General features: G+C 46.3%; 1 protein-coding gene across 1 annotated transcript in view; it reads right to left on the bottom strand.

The window, feature by feature from the left end:
- Positions 1 to 23,292, bottom strand: part of Dkk3 (dickkopf WNT signaling pathway inhibitor 3) — a 54,529-nt gene that overhangs the window by 8,214 nt on the left and 23,023 nt on the right. The window contains exons 4-6 of the mRNA XM_013028673.1: positions 19,640 to 19,701; positions 18,255 to 18,392; positions 15,556 to 15,639 (exon numbers count right to left, since the gene is read on the bottom strand). Coding sequence (XP_012884127.1) covers positions 15,556 to 15,639; positions 18,255 to 18,392; positions 19,640 to 19,701 — 284 coding nt within the window. The remainder of the gene's footprint in view (positions 1 to 15,555; positions 15,640 to 18,254; positions 18,393 to 19,639; positions 19,702 to 23,292) is intronic.

The raw sequence follows: 23,292 nt of genomic DNA, 5'->3' as shown, positions 1-23,292 counted from the left end.
ACAGATGTGGAGACTGAGACTTAAGGCCAAGGATCTACCTGTCAGGTAAAGACAGTCTCTTTCTACTTCCTGGGAAGATCATGGATTTCCTTACCCTTTAACCTTGCTCAGTCACCTAGGCCAGGGCTCTGAGCCACACATCCCCAGAGACAAAAGACCAAGGGCATGTCCTCTAGGAGTCTGGGTCTCAATGTCACTATGCTGCATAGTGACTTTTATGGCTGGCTCTAAAGAGTCCCAGCCATCTGCTTGCCTGACAGACAGCCCAGAAGCTAGTCATTGGGACTACAGCCATGGGCGCATGGCCTGTTCGTTTTTCTGGGAAGGAGCTATATTTAGCAGGCTCAGCAGGCAGCAGGGGTGTGGACTGGGAGTGCAACTTGGCCCTAGCAGGGATGCTGGGCTGGAGCCCTGCCCTGGTGCTTCCACTCTATTCTGAGATAGTGGAAAATGGTGAAGAAGCCACTCCACATCTTTGACTTTCCACTTCATAGTATATCCAAGGTCAGGCTCCCAGGCGTGGAAGGCCAAAGTTCAGCAGGAAAGAGAGATCAATAGCCTTGTCCTCCCAAAGTTTTCCAAGGCACCTGTGTGGAGTCAGTGGCACATGATATCCACTGACTAATCTCTATTTTGCAGATGGGGAAACGGATCCTCAGAGCCCAAGATCATTAAAGAAAGAAAAATAAGATGAGACACATCTTAGTGAGCAACTGTGTGCGCTCCCTCACTCCACTTGTACCCTAGAGCCTCAAAATGCCTTGTTCAAGATGTGTGTCAAAATTCCTGTGCTGAGGTCCTAACTCTAACACTTTAGAGTAGCATTTTACTGCTGTCCTTGTAGGAGAAGGAACTTTAGACCCATACTCATACAGAGGGAAAAAGAAACAGAAAGGAAAGAGCCCTGGAATGTCTTCTTCCCCACAGCCCTCAGAGGGAAGCAACCTGCCAGTACTACCAGATCTGTGACACCCTAGATTTCAGTTAAGTGACCCAATTCACCACTAATACACGCCTGGAGCTGCAGAGGCTCATGGGTGGCCTCGCAAAGGGTCCAGCAACCTGCCAAGTTTCAGTTTGAGTCAATGGATCTCATTCTAGCAATGAATACTTTCTCTCTCAGCTCTCCCCATCACTCCATCTTAACCTCTTGCTTCCTCTCAGAGCCCTCTGGTAGGGACAAAGACCATCCATAGGAGAATAACCACACATGAGGACCCAGGACTGGCCCAGGTAGACAAACAGGTGGGCAAAAGCCAAGAAAGTATAAGCACAAAATCAGTGCTAGGGCTGGGCACTAGTGGCTCACACCTGTAATCAGCTCTTCAGGAAGCTGAGATCTGAGGATCATGAGTCAAAGCCAGCCCAAGCAGGAAAGTCTATTGAGACTCTGATCTCCAATTAATTCGCAGAAAAAGCTAGAAGTAGCACTGTAGCTCAGTGATAAAGCGCTAGCCTTGATCAAAAGAAGCTCAGGGACAGGGCCCAGGCCCTGAGTTCAAGCCCCAGGATTGGCAAAACAACAACAACAACAATAAGCACAATACTAGAAGCTACATCTTACCCATCCCATAGTCTCATCTTCATACTGTATTATCTTCCAAAGTACATGAAGAAGCCCTGATTTACCACAAGGAAACTGAGGCCATGGGATAAAGCCACTCTCCAAGGTCAGAGGTAAGTCCAAGGCTGCACTTGACCCCCAACCTGGGATTCTGTGGAGATAAGGGTGGACAGTGGATCCTCCAAACTGGCCCTACTGCAAGTGACTGGGTGGCCAGGAGTTCCCTAGGAAGAGCAATAGGCAGCTTTCCCTTCTAGAGATTCCCAGGTCAGATCTTCTTCATTCTTGGAGATCCTTTACTGACCCTTGAGCCATGCCAAGAGGCTATTAATGTACATCTGTCTCAAACACAGAACTCAATGGGAAGCCTTTCCTGGAGGTTGTGTTGAAAACTGACTGGCAAGGCAGGATCGGACCATGGGGCAACTCCACCAAGGGTCTGGCACGTGTTGCAGAGCCCTCCTTGTGGAAAAGTCTGAGTAGGAGGCAGGAGTTGATGCCAGAGCCAGCCAGTGTTTGCAAAAGCCTGCATTGCCTGGACCTGCTGCCACCAACTCCTTCTCTTCCATGGAACAGGTGCCCAGCCCTGTTCTCCAAGCTGGGTTCGGCACCCTGAGGTAGCACACCCTGCTTCCAACCCACAACGGCCTGGTACCGTGAAGTCATCTTGGAGTTTTCTCCTCCTCCTCTTCCTTCAGCTCCCAATGTGGTGGCTACCTTACAGCCTCTTCTCCCTGGGCCCACAGGTAGAAAGAATAGAAGGGTTGTCCACGGAGCAGCCTGCTCCCTTCCTGAGGGGCCTTATTCTGCTGCCAGGCCACAGGTGATCAGCCCACACCACATGTGCACACAGCTGCCCAGATCGAGTGCTAGGCACCTTCTCTTGAAAACATACGCATGCCTGTATGTGCCTGGCTGGAAGTCTTTGGTCTGCACAGCTCCTGACCCCATTCCAAGGGCATGCAGGTGGAACCCCTGAGCCGGCCCTGAACTCAGCCTTGCCAAAGCACAGTGGCACACACTTGATGTTTCCCAGGAAGAAGGCCAGGACACCGACATCAGTTCAGGTGTAAACCTCATCTGACACCTCAAGGTAGCACCCCTAGATCTCCCTGTGTGAGGAAAGAGCCTGCCCTGCCACCTCCCGCCATGTTACATACATTGCCCCTTATCCTGGGAGCCACAGGTAGGATGGCCAGATGTCACCAAGAAAAACACAAGAGGGTCAGTGACATTTGAATCGCAGATAAGCAACAAATAATATGTTAGCACAGTTTATCCCAATTCGTGCACAGGACAGACTTAATACTAAATATTAGTTTGGCATTACATAGTATTTGACATGCCAAGTGGATGGATAGGGCAAGTGCCTATACGGATAGGGTAAGCAGATGTCTGAGAGAGACAGGGGAGTGGCCTTGGGCAGTAGGAAGAAGGCTGGTGGTCACAGAAGGAGCCACTTGATCTTAGGCCACCACTCACCATGGAAAATCTGACTTCTCAAATGAGGAAGCTGAGCAGGGCTGCCCACCACCCCTCACTACCCCTGATTCTGGCCTGGATTTAAAGGCTGTGGTGCAGGAACAGGATTGAACTAAAGACCTCCACGTAAGCCACATCTCAATCCTTTTGCTTTTGGTATGTTTTCCAGACCAAGTGGTGAGCTCCTGCAAGGGCCAGTCTCAGACATTGATCCTCCTATCTCTACCTCTCAAGTAGATGGGATTACATGTGGGTACCTTCATGCCCAGCTGGTCCTCTGGTGCTGTAGGATGGGAACAACCATTATAGTCACAGCAGACCATGCTGACACTGCACTTCCTATGAGCTGTGTCTGAGCTGCTTTACCTTCCTAACACCAATGTGTGGAACCCCCAGAACAGTCCATCAAGACTGGACTTCACCGACACAACTCACTAACACTGTGACTATTCCCTCCTGGGTGAAAAAACAGAGACACAGAGAGGCTTAGTGAGTTGCCCAATGACACACAGATACGGAGAGATGGAGCTGGGATATGAAGCCACCAGTTGGCTCTTAAACCTAGATTAGCCAGCAGATAGAGGTCAGAGGACAAGATGCCCTGGGCTGAGTGCCCCTGTGAGACTCTGATCTTCAATTAACAACCAGAAAACCAGACGTGGCACTGTGGCTCAAGTGGTAGAGTGCTAGACTTGAGCTGAAGAGTTCAGGGATAGTGCCTAGGCTGAGTTCAAGCCCCACTATCAAAAAAATGAAGGAGGAGGAGGAGGAGGAGGAGGGGAGGGGAGGAAGTGGTGAGCTGGTTAAAGCACATATTGGAACTCAGGCCCCTCCCTCCTCCCTCTCTGATTTCCATCTATCATTAGGCGAACAGCTTTGCTCCAGGACAAGATCCCACTGTGATGCTCTGCCTCAGCCCAAGGGAGCCAGCTGACCACAGTTCAAACCTCTGAAACCATGAACCCAAATAAACCTTTCCTGATTATCACAGGGACAGAAAGCTAACTCTCAGAGAAAAGCCCAAGTCGTAAGAGTGACCATCCCATAACCTCCCCCAGCCACTCAGGTCTCCTCTCACCCACTGAACCTCACTGCTGCAGTCCTCACGTACCCTCAGGGAGCCCTATCCACTCTCCTCTGGGCGAGCAGAGCAGTGGCACAGGTGGTCTAGACCTAACCAGACAAAGCCCTTCTCAGCTCTTGTTTCTACTCAGGACCCTCAGGCCCTGCCATACTGGGGGGGGGGGGGATGGGGGATGTTCCTAGGCAAGAGCAAAGTCACATGAATGTCCCCACGAGAGATGTTCCCAGCAATAGGCAGAGAGTTAAGATCTTCCCAGGAACTGAATCTGATCCTGGGTTCCTGAGAAGATGCTAAGGACCAGAGAAAAACTGTGCCAGCCTCAGTCTTGTTTACCTTAGTCTCCTGAGTGGCCTCTCCTGGACCCAGCTTCTGCTTGGGGTTGGAAGTTTGGGAGAAGGGCTCTGGGGATTTGAAGTTCTCTCTTAAGCTCAAACATGAGAGGGTTTCCTGGCAGGCATTGAAGAACTTTGCTGCCCTCACAGATAGTCCCTCCTCCCCCTCCAGGTCACACCTCAAAAGCTCCTGGGCAGCCACCAGTCACCTTCCGCCTCCACCAGCTACTTGCTGCCCCAGTGAGCATCCTGAAACACAGCCCTTAGCTATGCACATCCCCAACGGGTCCTGGAGGAGGTTGAAGGCTAGGCTAATTCAATCAACACATAATTAGAGGAGACAGCGGCCTTCCAGGCCCTGGGAACGGTCGGTCGGTCGGCACTGCATCTTTGATGCTGGCATAATCAAATAATGTGACAAAGAGAGAGCATAAGAGTAAGTGGGAAAATAAGTGCATCCTCCAGTGACCAGGGAGTAGGGACCTCACAGTGTCTGCTCTGATTGCATCAGGCAGGGCCCATGAAGTACCCCTGCAATGATTTCTTCTCCCTTGGCTTTGATGCTCATCCAGTAACCTGAAGATAACCAGTTTTGTCTTCCAGAATCTTTACACCAAATAGACGATGACCTAGATAGGATCTAACTTTCCTGCCACAGGAAAGAAGTGCTTCTCACCCCCTGTAAGCTGCTAATGTTACTTTTGGAAGGGAAGGATAGATAAAATGGGGTCTTGCTAGGCAGCCTGGGCTGGCCTCCAAGTCACAATCCTCCTGCCTCAGCCTTTCTCAAGTGTTGGGATGAAAGTTGTGTACCAACACAGTTGGATTATAACCTGACATTAATGAGATCTGAATCTAGTTAGAAAAGGACTGAGAGGGCTGGGAGTGTGGCTTAGTGGTAGAGTGCTTGCCTAGCATGCATGAAGCCCTGGGTTCAATTCCTCAGTACCACATACACAGAAAAAGCTGGAAGTGGCACTTTGGCTCAAATGATAGAGTGCTAGCCTTGAGCAAAAGAAGCTCAGGGACAGCATCCAGGCGCAGAGTGCAAGCCCCAGGACTGGCCAAAAAAACAAAAGGACTGAGAATGTCCAGAATCTGGATCTGCAGGGCTCTAGGAAGTTCACCACGGCTGTGAGCCCCTCAGTATGCCCTTCTATCTTCTCCACTCTCACCAGGCGGTATGTGCAATCCAAACTCTGCCTGGACTATAGAGATTTTAGGTTCAGTTCCTAACCCGTTGTCTCACCCAATTTTCTGACTATGATCTGGATTTTCATCCATGCTTTTAGTATCTCTGATCTCCCCTACCTGCTGATTCACATTTAAGGAACAGCACAATATCTCTTCCAAATAGAAGCCTTCCCTGATCTGACTCCCTGCACCAGGCAGCAGAGTACTCTCCTTGGTCTTCTCCAGGACTTCAGTCTCTGCCCTAGGCAAAGTTAGATAAAAAGACAGAGGAGTAAGTTTGAACTCAAACAGCCAATAGGTGTTTATATGACTTGCTAAGACACAGTGGTGTTCTGAAAAGGTTTAAATATGTTTGCTATGGGTCCCTTTGACAGCTATATGAAGCCTATGGACTCCTCCTTAGCACAGCACGTTTAGATGGGCAAAGAAACTCACCCAAGATTGCAAGAGTAGATGACTGCATTAAATTAGCTATGGAAATGTTCTGAGATCTGGTGCATTATGCATTTATATAATGGATAGGAAGTTCTAGTGGTAAGTCAACTATCTTAATTTCTTAGTAGTGATGAGCACAAATGCAATTTCGAGATGTGCTACAACTTTTAAGAGAACACAAATATATTTGTGATTGGTATTGCTGCAAAGATACAGCTAATGATACTGTGATTGGTGGGTGGGGTACATTTAAGATAAAAGGAGATTTAGTGTTGGTTAATGTTATTAGAAATAAAGATGCAAAATTAACTTCCACAGCTTCTGAGCAGATCAGAGAGGCAATTATGATGTACACTCAAGGTTAAGAACCACTTTTTCGGGGCTGCCAATCGATCACCCTCCTTTCAAAACACATTCCAAGACTGGTACCAGTGGCTCATGCCTATAATCCTAGCTATTTGGGAAATAAATATTAAATGGACCACAGTTCCAGGCCAGTCAATGCCAAAAGTTCTCCAGATCCCAAGTCAACAAATAGCTGTGTACAGTGTGCAGCTGTGCACAGAAATGCTTGTCATTTCAACTACACAGGAGACTAAGATCAGAAGGATCATGGTTCTAAGCTAGCTTGTGCCAAAAAATGTGCAAGACACTATTCTTAACAGATAAATGCTGGGGATAGTAGTAGGTGGTACCCAGCTATGGTGGGATACATAAATAGGAGGATCATGATCCAGGCCAACCCAGACAAAAAAAAAAAACAAAAAAACAAGACTCTATCTCAAAAGTAACCAGAGCAAAAAGCTGGAGGCATGGCTCAGCAGTAAAGCACCTATCTGGCAGGCAGATAGCCCTGAGTTTAAAGACCCTGTACTACCAAGAAAAAACAAACAAACATCCCAAAGAGTTCCCTCAACTTCTTTTTAAACTGAGCAAACAAATTTAAAAGGTGGGAAAAGATGAAAACAATTTAAAGCAACACAGAACAAAACAAAGTTGTTTTCCTCTGTACAGGAAAAGCTGCAGGGAGGGGACACATCCAGGCATTCACCAGGGCCTCTTCTGAGCTTCCAAACCTCTCAGATTATTTTTATTTCCTGCCATAGCAATTTCTCTTCCTCTCCCCCTAATGCTACCCACAAAGTTCTTCCACAGCAAGGACCAAAAGAGGGAACCTGAAATTTTCTAACTTTTCAAGTTGAGCCGTTTATGTTAATGAAGGTTTTGATGGTGGGAAGATAACAACAACAACTATGCTTTGCCCTCATTTTGCTCATCAAGACCCACGTGGCTCTCTTCATCTTCTTTGCCCAACCGAGAATACAGGGATATTCAGCTCAAAGGTGAAGACTTCATGCATGGATGGTAGGCACCCCCAGAGTTTTGCCCAGACTCCCTAGTGCTTATTCTACTTTGTGAGCAAGTAAGGGGCTGACAGAAGGACAGGAAAACCGTGTGGGACATAGCCACACATTGTCTGGCACATAGTAGGTATGTTTCTCTTCCTTCGATTGCCAAGTTGTGGAGCTGCTGTGGCTGCAGCTGTGCTGAGTGAACTGCAGTCCTTGGACTTGGCTAGTCTGCTGAAGGAAACACATCCTCCCTGGCCAAGGAGGTTCCCAGAGATGCATCAAGAGATGCAGGACTCTGGAAGCAATGGGGGCAAAACAGACCTGTGGTGGGACCTGCACAGGTGTAGCTAAGCCTGCCCTGCTGCCTGCCTGGCTTGGGAAGGATAGTCTTCTGACTTCTTTTTAAACTGGTCCCTGGGACTCTCTAGCCTGGGACACAGCCCTTCTCCTTTTTTGAGCCTGTGTGTTCTTGTATCCTAACCACTACTCGCGCTGCCTCTGGTATCTGCCGCCTCATCTCAGAGGCTCTTAACTAGGAGTCTATGGAAAATTCTGGCTGTTTTCCCTGTGGCTGAATTTTCCATTCACATCATTGAAATGAGTCAGTCAAGTAGCCAATGTCTTCAGACAGATGCATGCCACCTCCTTAAAGTGCTCCTCGGGGTTGGTGGAGAATGCTCCTCTGCAGTGGCAGCACCAAGTCTGATGTCGTCAATTATAAGCCCAGAGAGGGTGAGAGAGAGTGTGTGGGTTCCTAACCACCCTCTTCTGATGTCCTTTCCCATGAGCCCAAGGCCCTCATCATCCCTGGGAAGACTCCTGTGTGTATCTTCCCTGGTTGTCCTTTTGTGATTCTGCTCTTCTGCTTCAGCCATGGTGGGGTGGGGGGGGGGGGGTGGGAGGGAGGGCGGGGTATGCTGCTCAATAACGATCAGCATAAATGATACAACTTACAACTCAGGGGGAAGGTTTGGAAAACTCTTCAAAGATCACCCTAAGCTATGGCTGTGAGCTTCCATGACCTTTCCTACCCTAAAGACACCAATTGGTTGAAATAAATAATAACCCCCGCCCTCCTGGAGCTCAGAGTCTTCTAGAAAATTCTCTCTTCACATTATGAATTTCTGCTCCCCTCATCCACACCCACACCCACACAAAGCCCCAGGCTATGAAAAATCTTTTCCCTCAGCATGAGGCAGCCCATCTTCTCTACTAATAATCCTCTGAGTCATGACAAACGAGGGCACCTACGCCTGCTTCCTGGGAGAGGAAATTCCTGGTCCACAGTGTACATCCTCCCATTTCTGTTTTCTTATCTATAAAATGGGAGGTCTGCTCTTCAAGAGGGCTGGAACGTGGATTTCAAATACAGTCTTTATCAGTTCACTGTCAGTTCATTATTTAATAATACTTGGTGGGCTCAAGTGCTGAGACTATCTGGGTTCATAAGGAAATAACTCTTGAGATCAATTAGCAATGTCTGCTAGAGGTGTGGAGGTCGGGTGGCAGTAGGTGGATGCCATGTGTTTTCATTTTGTAGGGAGGGAACTTCAATGAACCCTGTGAATTCTGCAATTGTAATTGCGTAACTCCATGAAACATTTCGTTTTCTTTGGCACAAGGCCTGACTCCATACACACATATGTTTGGTCTAGCTCCTTGGCCACTGCCACCTTTCAGAAACTTTCTCAATTACTATATTTGAAGCCACAACAACCTGACAACAAAGTAAACAGCTCTGATGATTTATCACACTCATATTCAGTAAACAACTGTGTTCTACCCCACCGGGTCCAGGAAATCAATTCAGCATAATTTACACTCAGGATAATTTACACTTACTCAACATCTCTGAACTACCAGATACTATTTCCCATGCATTGCATCCCCCGTCCCTGCTCACTCAAGTGTTGCTGTGTAGCCCAGGGTGAACTCCTGATCCTCCCACTCCAGCTTCCACAGCACTGGGATTATAGGTATGCACCACCATATTTGAGCCAGCTCATCTCTGGACTAAGACACTCTTCTAAGGCTGTCACGGTTTCTTCCTGCAGAACAGGACTCAGTACTCAGGGGGATGCCCAACACTGTCTAGAGTAGGGGTTTGAACCTATGGCAATTGGAATTCCAAATTCTACTGCACTGTGTACCCCAAAACACACCAAAGTATCTTGTTATAAACGAACCATAGGTCTAGACAGAACAATGATATCTGGACAAGTCTTTAAATGGCTGGCTCTCCATCTATCATGTCCATCCAATGGTCTGTTGGGATGGAACCAGACTGGAGGCTTCTTTCCTGCTCATTTTGGAGAGCAGCCTGGCTTGTCCTGCTGGAGCAGACTGCACATCCCCTGGAAGCATCAAGTATCGCCCCAGCATTCCTTACCCTCTCTGTCTCAGTTTCCCTCCTCTGACCCTGAAGCTAACCCTGGAGAAGAGGACAGAACTCAACTGGCACCTCTCATGATGCTCTTCCTACTGCTGGTGTGATTCAAACACCATCACCACCAGAAGATCACCTTGGGTGCTAGGGCCTCTAGGGCCTGGAGTTCCTGACAGAGAAGTGGAAGACACTAGAAGCCTTGAGGGAATCCTGGAGAAGGAAGTCATCAAGGACTGCTATGTGGAAAGCCCACAGTGGATCCTGTACCTGAATCTGAAGTGCAGCCCCAGCCTGAGGACACCAGGCCTGGAGGGTCTTCAGCATATTGTTAAAGGCCTCTGAGCAGTGGCCTGGGTTATACCTCCAGAACACACTTGAGCCTGGGCTGCCCCACTGCAGAGGCATCCCTGAAACCAGATGGGAAGGTGCTGTTCACCCAAGGGAGAAGAGATCAGGGACTCTCCCACTGCTCTGAGACCACAGGATTAGATGTTCTTCATCAACCTAATGTGACTTCAAGTCCAATCACTGCTGATTATCCAGCCAGTCAAATGGCACCAAATAAAGGCAGGCTGCTCCACTTCTAAATAAAAGTTTCCAGATTTTCAGGCCTGTGGCCAGATGTCTGCAGGGCACAAGCTTTGTAGCCACAACCCAAAGGAAATTCAGGCCTCAAGCTTTAACAGGACTAGGCAAAGCCCAAGCCTGTCTCTGCCATCTTAACCACATGCTCCTATTTCCCCCCCTCCCCCGAGACTGCCTGGCAACTCGTTATCTTATGAAGCGTAGGCTTGCTTGGGAAGGCCCTGCAGACACAGGACAAGCCCTCCTTCAGCATGGGTATCTCACTCCTTGGCTGGCTCACAGAGCTTTTCCTGATCCAGCTTCTGTTGAAGACGTCCTTTTATTCTTTTATACCAGCTGATACAAAATCCGTAGGAGCCTCACTGACATAGGCTGTAGAATTACTTATATTTAATATATTATTTATTTGTGTGCTGTTACTGAGTCTTGAACTCAGGCCCTCACAATCTCATAGCTTTTTTTATTCACAGTGGTGTTCTACCACTCGAGCCCACACCTCTAATTCCAGCTTTTTGGTGGTTAATTGGGGCTATGAGTCTCATGGACTTTCCCTCCCTGGCTGACTTCAAACTTTGATCCTTAATCTCAAGTCCCCTAAGTAGCTAGTGTTATAATCACGAGCCACCAGCACCTGGCTAATAAATACCTTTTTGAATGATGAATGACATAATATCCCAGGTTATAGTTCAAAAAGAAATACCCCCACTTATACAGTGCCCATTCACCTCATCTATATTTGGGGGGAGCTTACTTACTCATTTCTCAGAATAGTAGTTCTTCAACTTCCTCTATCGTTTTTTTCTATTAGGTTAAGGCATGAAGGCTTTATATTTGTTTAAAGACAACTCAAAACATGAATCTAGAAACATAAATATACCACATTGTTTATGTGATGCGGGGGGAACACTGTGGAACTGGAAATCCACACAGACTGAGCCATCATCTTCTACAGAACCCCCCATGTACCCAGCCACCTAGCACCTCAGCCTTAAACCTGTCAGTATCTGATGACCAGCAGTCACTCCTCTTGTCCTGCATGTTGACTTGCCCTTCCGGCCTTCATTCGTTTGCATTCCCAATACTGCCCCAGACATGTGACCCCCCCCCCCAACTAGATGAGTCAATCCTGTGGTTAGGAGCATGTAACTCCAGGCCAGGCATCTACTCAGAGGTGGAGGCAGAGACACAGAAGGGAATGAAACCCAGGGCAACAGGACCAGGGGAGAGGGACAGTGCGGGCCTTGTACACAGTGCAAGCTTCCAACACAATTCCTTTTTTGCGTACGTTGCTAGGAACTATAGCAGAAGCCAATTGCAGCCTGGTTTTAATTACTTTTCAATATTAATGATCTCCATACAAAGGAGCTTTTGTAAACCTTGCCCTTGCGATTCTCACTGAGGCTTCTGAATGGGAGATTATCAGCTCCATTTGGTAGACAAACTCACATTACCCTAAGGGAAAAGTCTGTTAGGATTATGTCAGGTCTTGAACTCAGGTCTGCCTTATCATGCCTTGCTCAAACTTCTCTATTCTGTCTCAAGACTGACTGAGGGAAGAGCTGCATTTCCCTGGACTTAGCCAGCCTGACAGGACTACTGGAGGTAGATCCTCCTAAGAACCGTCTATCTCTCAAGGAGGCCTCTGTCTTCCCCTAGAACAACTGTTAAAATGACCTCCAGGAGATGGAGGTTATGTGAGGTACTCTCTGACCTATCATTGTCCTGATGACAGCAGCAGCAGTATTAAGGGAAGGGAAGCTTCAGACCACACCTGTCTTTCCTCTGTGATATACGACCCAAGGCCTGAGCAGATCCTTGATTCATCTTCCTCTGTGTAAACACTCACCAATACCACAACTACCACCACCACCACCACAACCCCCTCCCCCCTCTGAGAAAGAGAGGGGGGAGGGGGGGAGACAGAGAGAGGAAAAGAGAGGGAGAGAGAAAAAGAGAGGGAGAGGGAGGGAAGGAGGGAGGGGAGAGGTCAAATACACATCTCCCAACAGTTGTGTCACGGTAGTTATCATCCTTGTCCCCTCAGCTTCCAACACAAATATCATTACAGCAGGGAACGCAATGCATGGGCACCGCCTTCAGTCCACTATCTACAGCCTAAAAGGCACTGTTAGCACTAGACACTCTGGAACAAGGAAGTCACTCAAATATCTATGGTCTGGATGTTTCTGGTAATAAACTATGACTCCCAGTGGCTTAAAAAATGCAGACTAGCAAGGCACCTGTGGCTTATGCCTGTAATTCTAGCTACTTAGGAGGCTGAGATCTGAAAAATCACAGCTTGAAGCCTGGAAGTAAGGTTTGTGAGATTCTTGTCTCCAATTAACCATCAAAAAGCCAGAAATGGGGGCTGGGAAGGTGGCTCAGTGGTAGAGCGCTTGCCTTGCATGCCTGAGGCCCTGGGTTCAATTCCTCAGCACCACATAAGCCGGGGGAAAAAGAAAAAAAAGAAAAAAAAGCTGAAAGTGGCGCTGTGGCTCAAGTGGTAGAGCTCTAGCCTTGAGCTAAAGAGCTGAGGGACAGCGCCCAGGCCCAGAGTTCAAGCCCCATGACCGGATCCCCCCCCAAAAAAAAGCCAGAAATGGAGCTTTGACTCAAGTGGTAGAATGCCAGCCTTTAGCAGAAAAAGCTAAGGGACAGTGCCCAGACCTCTAAGTTCAGCCCCAGTACAGGGGCGGGGCAGGGGGAGAGAGTGGGAATGAAGGCAGGGGGAGGGGAGAGGGAGAGAGAGGAAAGAGAAGTGAGAGAGGAGAGAAAAGAGAGAGGGAGAAAGAGACTGCACTGAGTGAACCTATAGCTACGCACTAGAGGTGTTAAGGTGCAAAAATAAACTCACTCAGTTATATTACCTTCAAAGGTAAAACCAAAAAGACAACAAATGTAGGACCTGCTAAGCTCTCACTAGAAGCTGGATTTTAATCAAAGAGAACACAGGATAGAAATGTCCTGTCCATTCAAAAGGGCACCTTGGCTCATTGAGCTGGACTCTTCTATAAATAAAGCTTCCTATCCATGCATAATGGCTTGCTCACTCTCTAGCTTCCAACGTGCCACTTTCCCCTAATCCCTGTACAAAGGTAGCACAATAGGTCAGCCACCCGCTGGCCCGTGAAGGGCCCAGGCGAAGCTCAGCACAAACGCTCCCTCTAAGACTTCAGTCCACATCAGCATCACCCTGTGCACTCAGGTGAAATAACAAGCGATGGGGCTCCTCTCCCCCTCACACTTGAGTGTAAAAACAGACCAGTGCCTTGCACAGACTGCCGTTTCTAGACAGGCAGATAGTGTTACTGTCTGTAACTTTCCATGTGCCGCCTCAAGTTACCATACCTATTAACACACATACTAGCATTTAAAGAAAGGCAAACATGAGGTGCTTGGTGATTACTTTTAAATGGATCCATTTGGGAATTTTAAATCCTCATGACTTAGCCCCTGTTTATGGTATCGGAAGGTCTTGAACAGTACATGATTCTGCTGGTAGAGTGCTAAATCTCCCTTTTCCTGTTAAAAGATGGTTTCTGTCCTGCAAAGTGTAGTTCAGAGCCAGCTGTCAACATGATTAACTTGCAAAACTATGGAGAGGGACAGTGGTGACGACCCATGACCCTTTTCATTACTTCCTGTCTGGATAAAGGAGCTCTGTGCCTTTGTGAAGATGGTGCTTGAGACCTGCTTCAGTGTTGGGTAACAAGAGCCCAAGGCAAAAGTGTGATTGGACAGAGAATGTTGTGTACCCTAGATCTAACCTCCCTGGCCATTGATGGATCACTTTAACATAGGCTACTGTGACACACCTTCTCTGCCAAATGACATCCTGCCCATGGGCAGCTTGAAAAGACTCGAGTCTGTTGTCAAAAAGCCAGACATGGAGGCTAGGAATGTGGCTTTGTGGTAGAGTGCTTACCTAGCATGCATGAGGCCCTGGGTTTGATTCCTCAGTACCACATAAACAAAAAGTAAATAAAAATAAGTTTTTTTTTTTTTACAAAAGCACCAGACATCAGTCAAGTGTCAGATCTTCAGGTATCCCTTCTAGCGCACAGAAAATGTCAGTGAGCTCATATCCCCAGGGTCTGAGCAGAACTCAAGAAAAACATGACATGTCTTTCTAAGTCTTGAGGACCTGTTGCCCTGCCAGGCTTCTGCACTCTGGGTCTATTACATACTGGATATCTGATTATGTGCTGCACAAGGATACATGCTCTCATGTACCTGTCACCAGGTGCATGAACAAGAGACTGTGGGCATATGAAAATTTCCCAGCTGAGACCCAAAACAGGAATTCACGTGGGCATAGGAGGCCATGCATACCAGGAAAGGTGACAAAGACCCAGGGGTGTTCATATATTAACTAGGATTTGAATTTCAGGCCTCCCATTTGCTAGGCTGTCACTCTTCCACTTGAGCCATGTTTCCATCCCACTTTATGCTGGGTTTTTTTTTAGAGATGAATCTAGTGAACTTTTCTGCCCACGCTGGCCTCAAACTATGATCCTCCAGATCATAATCTCCTGAATTGCTAGGATTATAGGTGTGAGTTACTTTTTTTTTCTAAACCTGAAGAGGAAAGACTAGACCAGTGACTCTGAGTTATTCCCAAATTCTTGGTCTTATTTTTTTTTTCCTGCCAACTTTGAGATTTTATAATCCTATAAAATCCCAGGCAACCAGCAACAGGAGTCACTGGGACCAGAGCCCAGTGCTTGGACCAACAGGCAGCCTGTTCTTCTTTAGGCACTTGGATTCCATTTAAAGTACCCTTGCTCTCAAACCACCTGGTCAGGTTTGGGATGATACAAGGTGAGGGCCATCCCAGAGCCTTTGGCACTACATTAGCTTATATACCACCAGCTCTGCTACCAGAGCCCCAGTCTATCTACCTGGTACTTGTTTGATCTCTCAAAGCTAAGATGCAAAGACATATGGTTTAATGTCTCTGTGGCTTCTGATGCCAGGTGTCTAGAAACATATCCTGCTACCAGACTACACAAGTGGTCAGGAATGGAGGAATGAGGAATATGGGCAGAAGCAAGAAGGTATATGGGAGTCTGCTCCCTTCCCCACCCCCACCCTCCAAGACAGGTTACACAAGGCTGATGAGCCTGGAGATGTCAACTTACATGGTTTCTTTTGCCTTCTTCATCCCCCATGGATGTAATGACTGTCTCTGAAAAGACCATCTGTCCAGTCTGGTTGTTGGTTATCTGGAGTAGAACAGAGACAGAAAGTGTAAAATGAAGGAGCTCTGGAACTCTGAGAAAATACCACAAGATGTTTTTGGTTTGGTTTTCACTTCCTGAAGCAAGAGCATACAGCCAGGCTGTCCACCCCCTTCCTCTGAGTTCCACCAGTGCAGGGGGATGCACAGCTTCCCTTGGTGTAGTGCCAGACGGTGTGAACACCAACGGCCTCATTGGGTGGTCACGAGGAAGAAATGAGGTGACAGGACAGTGCGCTGCCTTGATACCTTAGCAAGTTCTCAACAACAGAGCTATTTTTGCTATTCTCAGGGCTCATCACTTGACACTCAGTGTCAGCTTTTGTTCTGACAAATTTCAGGTCTGGGTGTCGAGTGGAATGTCTTCATGAGAGGCAGATGGGTCCTGGTCACAGCAGCCTCGTGATTCTAAAGACTGCCAAAAGGAGCCCTGTCCCATGCTCCTGCCTGTTGTCTGTCTGATCTAAACTAGGCAGAGGAACCTCAGGCTAAGTGTGGTATGGAACCAGCCTACCCCTGCCCTTTCTTAAGGCCAGGTCTAATAATGAGTGTGGATGAGGAAGTAGGAGATTGTGTTCACTAAGCCCTGGCTCTGTTGCCAACAAGCATCTAGTACGGCACCTAAAACAAGTCATTTCTCTTTTCTGATTTCTCATTTTTACATCATCTATGAGATCCTTCCCAGCTTTAATGTAAGACTCTGAACTGGAAATTCAGCCTAATTTTCAGTAAGGGATCAAATTTCCATCCTGACAAGGACCATGTCTTCATGAAAATGCTTTTAACTTTTTTTTAACTAAAAAAAATTATTGTCCTAGCTGGGCACCAGTGGTTCACACATGTAATCCTAGCTACCCAGGAGACTGAGATAGAAGGATTATGGTTCAAAGCCAGCCAGGGTTGGAAAGTCCATAAGAATTCTCATCTCCAATTAAACATCAAAAAACAAAAACAAACAAAAAAACAAAAACAAAAAACCATAAGTGGTGGTGTGATTCAAGTGGTACAGTGTGTCAGCTTTAAGCAAAAAAGCCAAGAGACAGTGGTAGGCATGCCCTGAGTTCAAGTTCCTGTACCAGCCCTAAGAAAGAAAAAGAAAAGAAATTCCTCTCCTTGAAAAATAATGGTTTATTTCTCCAGGTGAACTTTTTATATCATTTTGTTAAATTTTTGTCATTGTTTTGTTCAGCTCTACAGTCTTGCATGTGTGAGTTGTAAGCTTTTTCATATTATATATAAAATAGTGTCTAAATACACTTGGCTACTTTTGAGTCCCTCTTTCATGGAACACTGCCAAAGACTAGCACTCCCCATAACCCACTGGAGAACTACTGAGCTATGGCTGATAACCCAAGTTTGTTATAATTTAACAGTGGCAATAGTAGGAACAACTTTCTCTTGCAAAAGCACTTAATAGCTGACAGAGAGTTTTCATATGGTTTAGGCTCTTTGGCCCTGGCCATATTGAATGTAGATATTAACATCAATACTGTCTTTAGGAAGGGTCAGGAAATTGAAACCATTTTTCAAAATCACACAGTGGTGTGATAGAACTCACACCACTCAGATATCCCAACATGTAGATGCAGCAGAATCTGTTGGCTAACCACTGTCAGAAAGGATGACCTCATATTGTTTTTGCCAAGAATAAAATAATCTCCCCCAGTCCTCACATAAGCAATATACAGGGATCTGTTCAGCTGGGGAACTCGCTCATTTACTTGGGATTCACTCCATAGCTTTCCCATCCAGTTGGGTCTATTCCTATACAGTGGAAGAAAAGCCACACAACAGCTACTTTACAGTAGCTGTAAAGTACCAGCTGTAAAGTGGTCCAGAAAATTGCTCCTCTTAAGCTCTGGGGCATAGAAACACTATTGTTTCAATCATGTAATAACCTGGGCATTTGCACAAACAAGGCCCTTTGATGGGAGCTGTTGAAGTCTTGCTTATAAGAGTTAAGAATAACAGTCACAACAGCATGTCAACACTAAGACCTCCAGCAATGACCCTGAATATTTGTGATTCTCCTCATGGGCTGACTTAGTGTTCTATGTTCTGCCAAAACACACTTGAAATATCTCACAGCCAGGGTAGAGTAGTGCTCTGTTAACTCTAGATTTCTTCATCAAGCCAGTTTAGGAATAAACCTTATGCACTATCTGAGACCAAGAGACACTGAGACAGGTGGTAGGCTGGAAAAAATACTGCTATAGAATTTTAAATGAACAATCAACAAGTGAATAAATGTGAAATCTTGTGGCAATAGAAGGCTTCCTTTCTGAAAGTGGGGTACGCACACTTGAGTTGTTTCTAAGGAAATATTGAGGAGCCTTTCACCATAACTGGTGTCTATTTCAACCCCTCCTGACATACATTTTCCCTGAAATGTTAGGAAGCCTAGAGGTAAATACAAAATACAAAAGCAATTGAGGTTCCTAATACACAGCTTTCTCTTTCAAATAGTATCCTCATTCCTTTTGGTTCTTAATATATTTTATCATTCACGTTTGAATTTGTGGCTTGTGGATGAAACATGTAAATAAGTCCCGAGTTGTCTGACGGTGGGAGAAGGGAAGTGCAGGCCAGAACCTTGCTTACCTTGTGAACTTCTTGGTGCACATGGACGGTATTATTCCCAACCTTGGTATCTATGTTGCTCTCATTGTGATAGTTGGAGGGTAAACTTGCCAGGTTGACTTCTGATGACGTTTTAGCAGCAGCTTCTTCTGCCTCCATCTGTTAAGTCAAGGGAATTCATGAGCAAAATTGTTTAGTTACTGAGAGTCCATTAGGAAAAAAGCACCACCTTTTTTGCATCATCTACAACTACAAAGATGGTGCCACTGAGTACGCATTAGGACAAGACCTCAGATCAAATGTTTCATATACATTACCACCCTTATATCAGCCTCCCACAGGAGGTGGGTGTTGATGCCTCCATTTTACAAATAGGGAAACCAAGGCTCTGGAAGGCTAGATGGATTCCCAAGAAGGTCGAGCTGAATTTAAACATGCTTCATGACGTCTTCATTTATACAAATGCCACTGATGGCTTGCCCATCTCCTAGAGCCCTAATCTGGAGATTCCCTGCAACCAGTTCCCATACATGCCAGCGATATCACCTCTGTGTCTCTCCAAGGCCTTCTCTGGCCCCATACATCTGCTCATTTTTCCCAAGCTCCAGTAAGAAACAGGTTCCAGGGATTGGAACTCCAGCTTTTTCTCCCCTTTCAAGACAATTAGAGTCTACAATCTCTCTCTGATGGCCCCAACTGGAATTGCCCATTGCCCAAAGCAGTAACCTTTGTATAGAAATAACCCATTTATAGCAGTAACATGCAGGTGGACCAACTTTTACGTCCCTTTCTACATCATGTTCCCACTTCCTGATAGTGGGAATAATAACAATTTGTTCTCACATCTTTGTTTCAGGGTCTGATGGTAATGGTGTCCAGAGGGCGGGGACCCAAACTAAGATAGTGCTGTATCTCTGTGCAGATATGGCCACAAGATGTCTCCTTTCCCACCATGCCTGGGGACCCTTCTAGAACACCAGCAGACCCCAGCATTCATGCCTTATCTGACTCTCCTTGAACATTTGTCTATCCTTCTCTGGTTTCAGGTTTCTGAGGTCATGTCCTCAAATCTTCCAGTCTCATGAGTTTCTATGATATCTATAACAGACCTCGCAGTCAACATACATCAGTGCCCAACTTCCCCTTCCAGATTCATCACCCCACCTTAGCCCTGCCAAGAGGGAAGGTGACAATATGACCCATTCATAGTTGAACGGATCTGAAGGCAGACCACATTATAGAATAGTCGAGCAAATCAGATACTCTCTCCAGCAATTTCAAATGAGGAACACAGTGAATTCTAGTTGATGACTGGCAGTTTTCCAATACTGCCATCGAAAACTCCTTATTTTATTCCTTAAAATGAATCCTCAAAAGGTATTTTCATGTGTCTTTGACTCCCTTACGTAATAGAGGAGCTCCTCCTCAATGAACAGAGGGTCCTCATTGGGAGCATGAGGAAATGTAGCTGAAAGAGTACAGAGGGATCAACAGGCAAATCCAGGGGCAGCCCCAAAGCAGAGATGTTCACCTGCTTCTCAACCAAATGGAGACTTCAAAGTCGTGCACATAATTAAAAAAATATTTGCTTGCATTTCTCCCCTGACTCGCCAAATTATAATTCCTGTTGATGGTACTCCAAATACCAATTTTCTCAGCTAATTCTGGTGATTTCCTTTCTCTCCACCTGCTCCCAGGTAAGAAGCCTGCTATGGGCAACAGGGAGTTACATGTTTTGGACTAGTTCATAAACAATTTAGGAAGCAGGGAAACAAGAGAAAAGAGTCAGGGCACTGGCTTACATTGGTATAGGAGAGGCGAGCTATATTTAGGGAGAGACCTTCTATGCAGCAAAGGCTCCAAACAAGTCTAGCACACAGAGGAATTACATAAGCAGTTGCCTCCAGCATCATCATAGGAGGGCACAATGGTTCTGGGCTCAGAGAAGTTCTGGCTCTGCTCCAAAGTACCCACGGGCATGATACTGAAGCCCTCTAAATCTCAGCTTGCCATTTGTAAAACGTGGATGAGACTTTGTTGAGTGGATATAAGAATTATAGATCAGGAAATATAAGTGTTAGCACAGTACTTGTCAAATGGTTGATATGGAACATGTAGCTGCTCGCATACTATTGCCCTGCAGGAAAGCAGTTCTGGAAGAAGATAGATTGCCAGAAAGGCGGGGACAGGCAGTAGACAGCACTTGTCTTAAGAGTCTCCATCTTCCCAAAATGGAGAGGAAAGAAAGGGATAGAAGAAAGGCTTGACATGAAATGACTTATCTTTTCAAGCATGAGACCCTTATATATTTAGCAGTTAAAAAAAAAAAGAGGAGACAGAAGATAGCCCAGCAGATCTCTGCCAAAATAGGGAAAAAAATTCAATATTTTAAAAATTCCTGTCAGAATGCTACTGTACAGTCTGGCTTTCAAATAACAGACAAACACCCCATATCCTCCAGTTTGCTGGGGGCTCAGCCTGCAAAGCCTCTCCAGTCCACACAGTGGTTGTTTGAACAGAATGAGCTCCGGGTTTTTCAGTGGCACTATGAGCTAAAAGTACAGTTTACAATGGAAAGTTCAACCACAACCACTACAGCCCCAAGCAAGAGAAACTTAAGCCTGAAGCCATAGTTATTTCATAGAAGAAGAATGTGTGTGTTGTTTAAAGTGGTATTTAGGATTGGTTAAATCTGTGTCTGTTAAAGGGAGTGCAGTAGGAAAAACTGGACAGATATAAGTGCGGGTTTGATAACCATTCCCCTAGGCCTAAGAACATGCTAAAATGTACCAGCTATAGATGAAGGAGTGGAGGTGAGAAAGAGGCTGTGGGTCCCGCCTCCTCCACATGCATTAATTAATAATATATAGCACAATAAAGCCGGAAAATAGGAGTGTCTCAGATGGAAGCCATTGGAAGACTTGCTTTTCCTAATGATCCTACAAGTAAAACTACTTTGTCTTTTCCCTTAAGAGACATCAACAGCTTGAGGCAGCTGGAATAAATAAAACACCAGGAAGTTACTTGAAAGCAGACTCATGATGCAGCTATGTAAACAATTAATGCATCTGCTCCAGGCCTTTTTTATTCTTTCTTAAATTCCCTTGGACAACAACTGAATAGCAACTATCCTATGTTTATGAGACTTAAGGGTCTTTCTGGAAGCTTCTTGATTTTTTTTGGGGGGGGGCGGGGTGCAGGGCAAGGTCTTCCTAAGTGCTGGGACTATAGTCATGTGCCAACACCCACGGTACTGGATGCCTCTTTAACAAAAAACCAAAAAACTACTGACGACATCTACTCTATTTTTAAGATATTCTTAGAAGGTATTTTTATATTCAAAAATTAATTTTAGTACTTTGAGATACTTTAAAACAGGACATTGAGGATTCATCAGATGCTAGTGGTATTACTACTGTTACAATAATAAAGATATTTACTGTGTAGTGGGAAGTGTCTCCAGAGGAAGGCACTTGTGTTACATCTGTTTTACTCCTACATTATAGGATAACTTGCTTTACTCACATGCTCTTCTAATTCTTCCTTTTCCTGAAATGAGGACATTTTCTCCATTTTGGGCCCTGCATTCTATCACTTGCAAATGGTAGACTTGGGACTAGATTAAGGAATCCCCTCCCCACCCTTTTATGGCAGGGTTCAATCTCTCTCATCCTGTCCTTACAGTCCAAGAGGACACTCCTTGATTAGAACCCAGTGATAGTTAAAAGTCATAAAGCTATGCATAAGTCCAGCAGAGTTGCAACGGGAAAGGAAGAGGATAGAACCCTGGCAAATTCCCTATGGAATGGATACCTCCCACAGAGAAGCCATGGACACCAAGGTCTCACTGAACACCTCCCCACCCCCCCACCCCCCTGCCTGCCCATAAACACACACACACACACACACACACAAATTGAATATGCTGAAGAGACCCAGACTTCATCAGAAGCTACTATCCACAGAATCATGCTGCAAACTTTCTGAATGGGAGTGGGCACTGTCTCACTAAAGAAAAGCACAGGGTGACCTCGTCAGCCTTACTGGGTATCTGTGCTGCAGGAAAAGTTCTAGAACCCAGATTAGGAAAGCAAGATGACCTGCCCTAGAACCAGAAGGATCACCAGGAAGATCATTTTCTTTTGAAGCTCACAGAGTCAGGAGACCTGATTCTCTTCATCCTTTAGGTATATTCCCAGTCACCATGATTTTGTCATCTCAGGAAACTGAGAGCAGTGGAATTGGGATCTAGGCCTATCCAGTGGATATTCAGGTGTAGCTGCCCATGTTGCTGCCTCCCAATCCAGTGTGCTCTTCACTAACAACTCCACCAGCCTGACTCTTGGAGGAGGGAAGGGTAACACAAGGCTGAGGAGGAGACAACTGGAGTTGGTTGGTGAAGGAGGGAAGAAGCCAGACAAACCTTTCAAAAGTACCAGAGTACCAGGTACACAGCTACCTATTGTTTGTCAGGTGCTCATAATAGCATGGAATTCCTTCCAGGAAGCTAAAGATCAGGATGCTGAATGATTTGCCAGTTTGCCTTGCTAGCAAGCAACAGAGGAGTGCCTGAGTCCTGCTGGGTGGGGTCAGGGTTGCCTCTCAGGCTCATCAACTACCTTCTGACGATTTATGTAGCTGTGATTTAGGAATCCCAACTTCCTTTTTCTGAGCTGCTATACCTTTCAACAAAACAAAACAAAGACAGCTCAGATGGTCGGCCAGCAAAGCTCGGGACTGTCTCTTTGTCTCCACAGCACATCCTGTATCTTGGGAAGATGGAACAGGCTCAGTGCTTAAGGGAGGTGCTAGCACCTGGGAGCGGCCTGGAGCTGCCTCCCCTTTAGGAAAAACTACAGCGCGGGGAACACCAGGGGTCTGGCAAGCAGTTTCCAGTGGGGGATATAGCCAAGCGTCTGCTCTAAGGCAAGGGAGGCTTGATGCCGGGCAGCCGGCAGGCAGATGGTGACCCCAGCTACCCAGGGAGGGTCCAGCCAAGACTTTTTGAGGACAAGCTACGATCCAGACCTTTGGGCCCAGAGGAAGAACCAGCAAGGGG

This window comes from Dipodomys ordii, unplaced genomic scaffold (genome assembly GCF_000151885.1).
Source record: "Dipodomys ordii isolate 6190 unplaced genomic scaffold, Dord_2.0 Scaffold113, whole genome shotgun sequence".
NCBI classification, from domain to species: domain Eukaryota; kingdom Metazoa; phylum Chordata; class Mammalia; order Rodentia; family Heteromyidae; genus Dipodomys; species Dipodomys ordii.
This window is presented reverse-complemented; position numbering and strand designations above follow the sequence as displayed.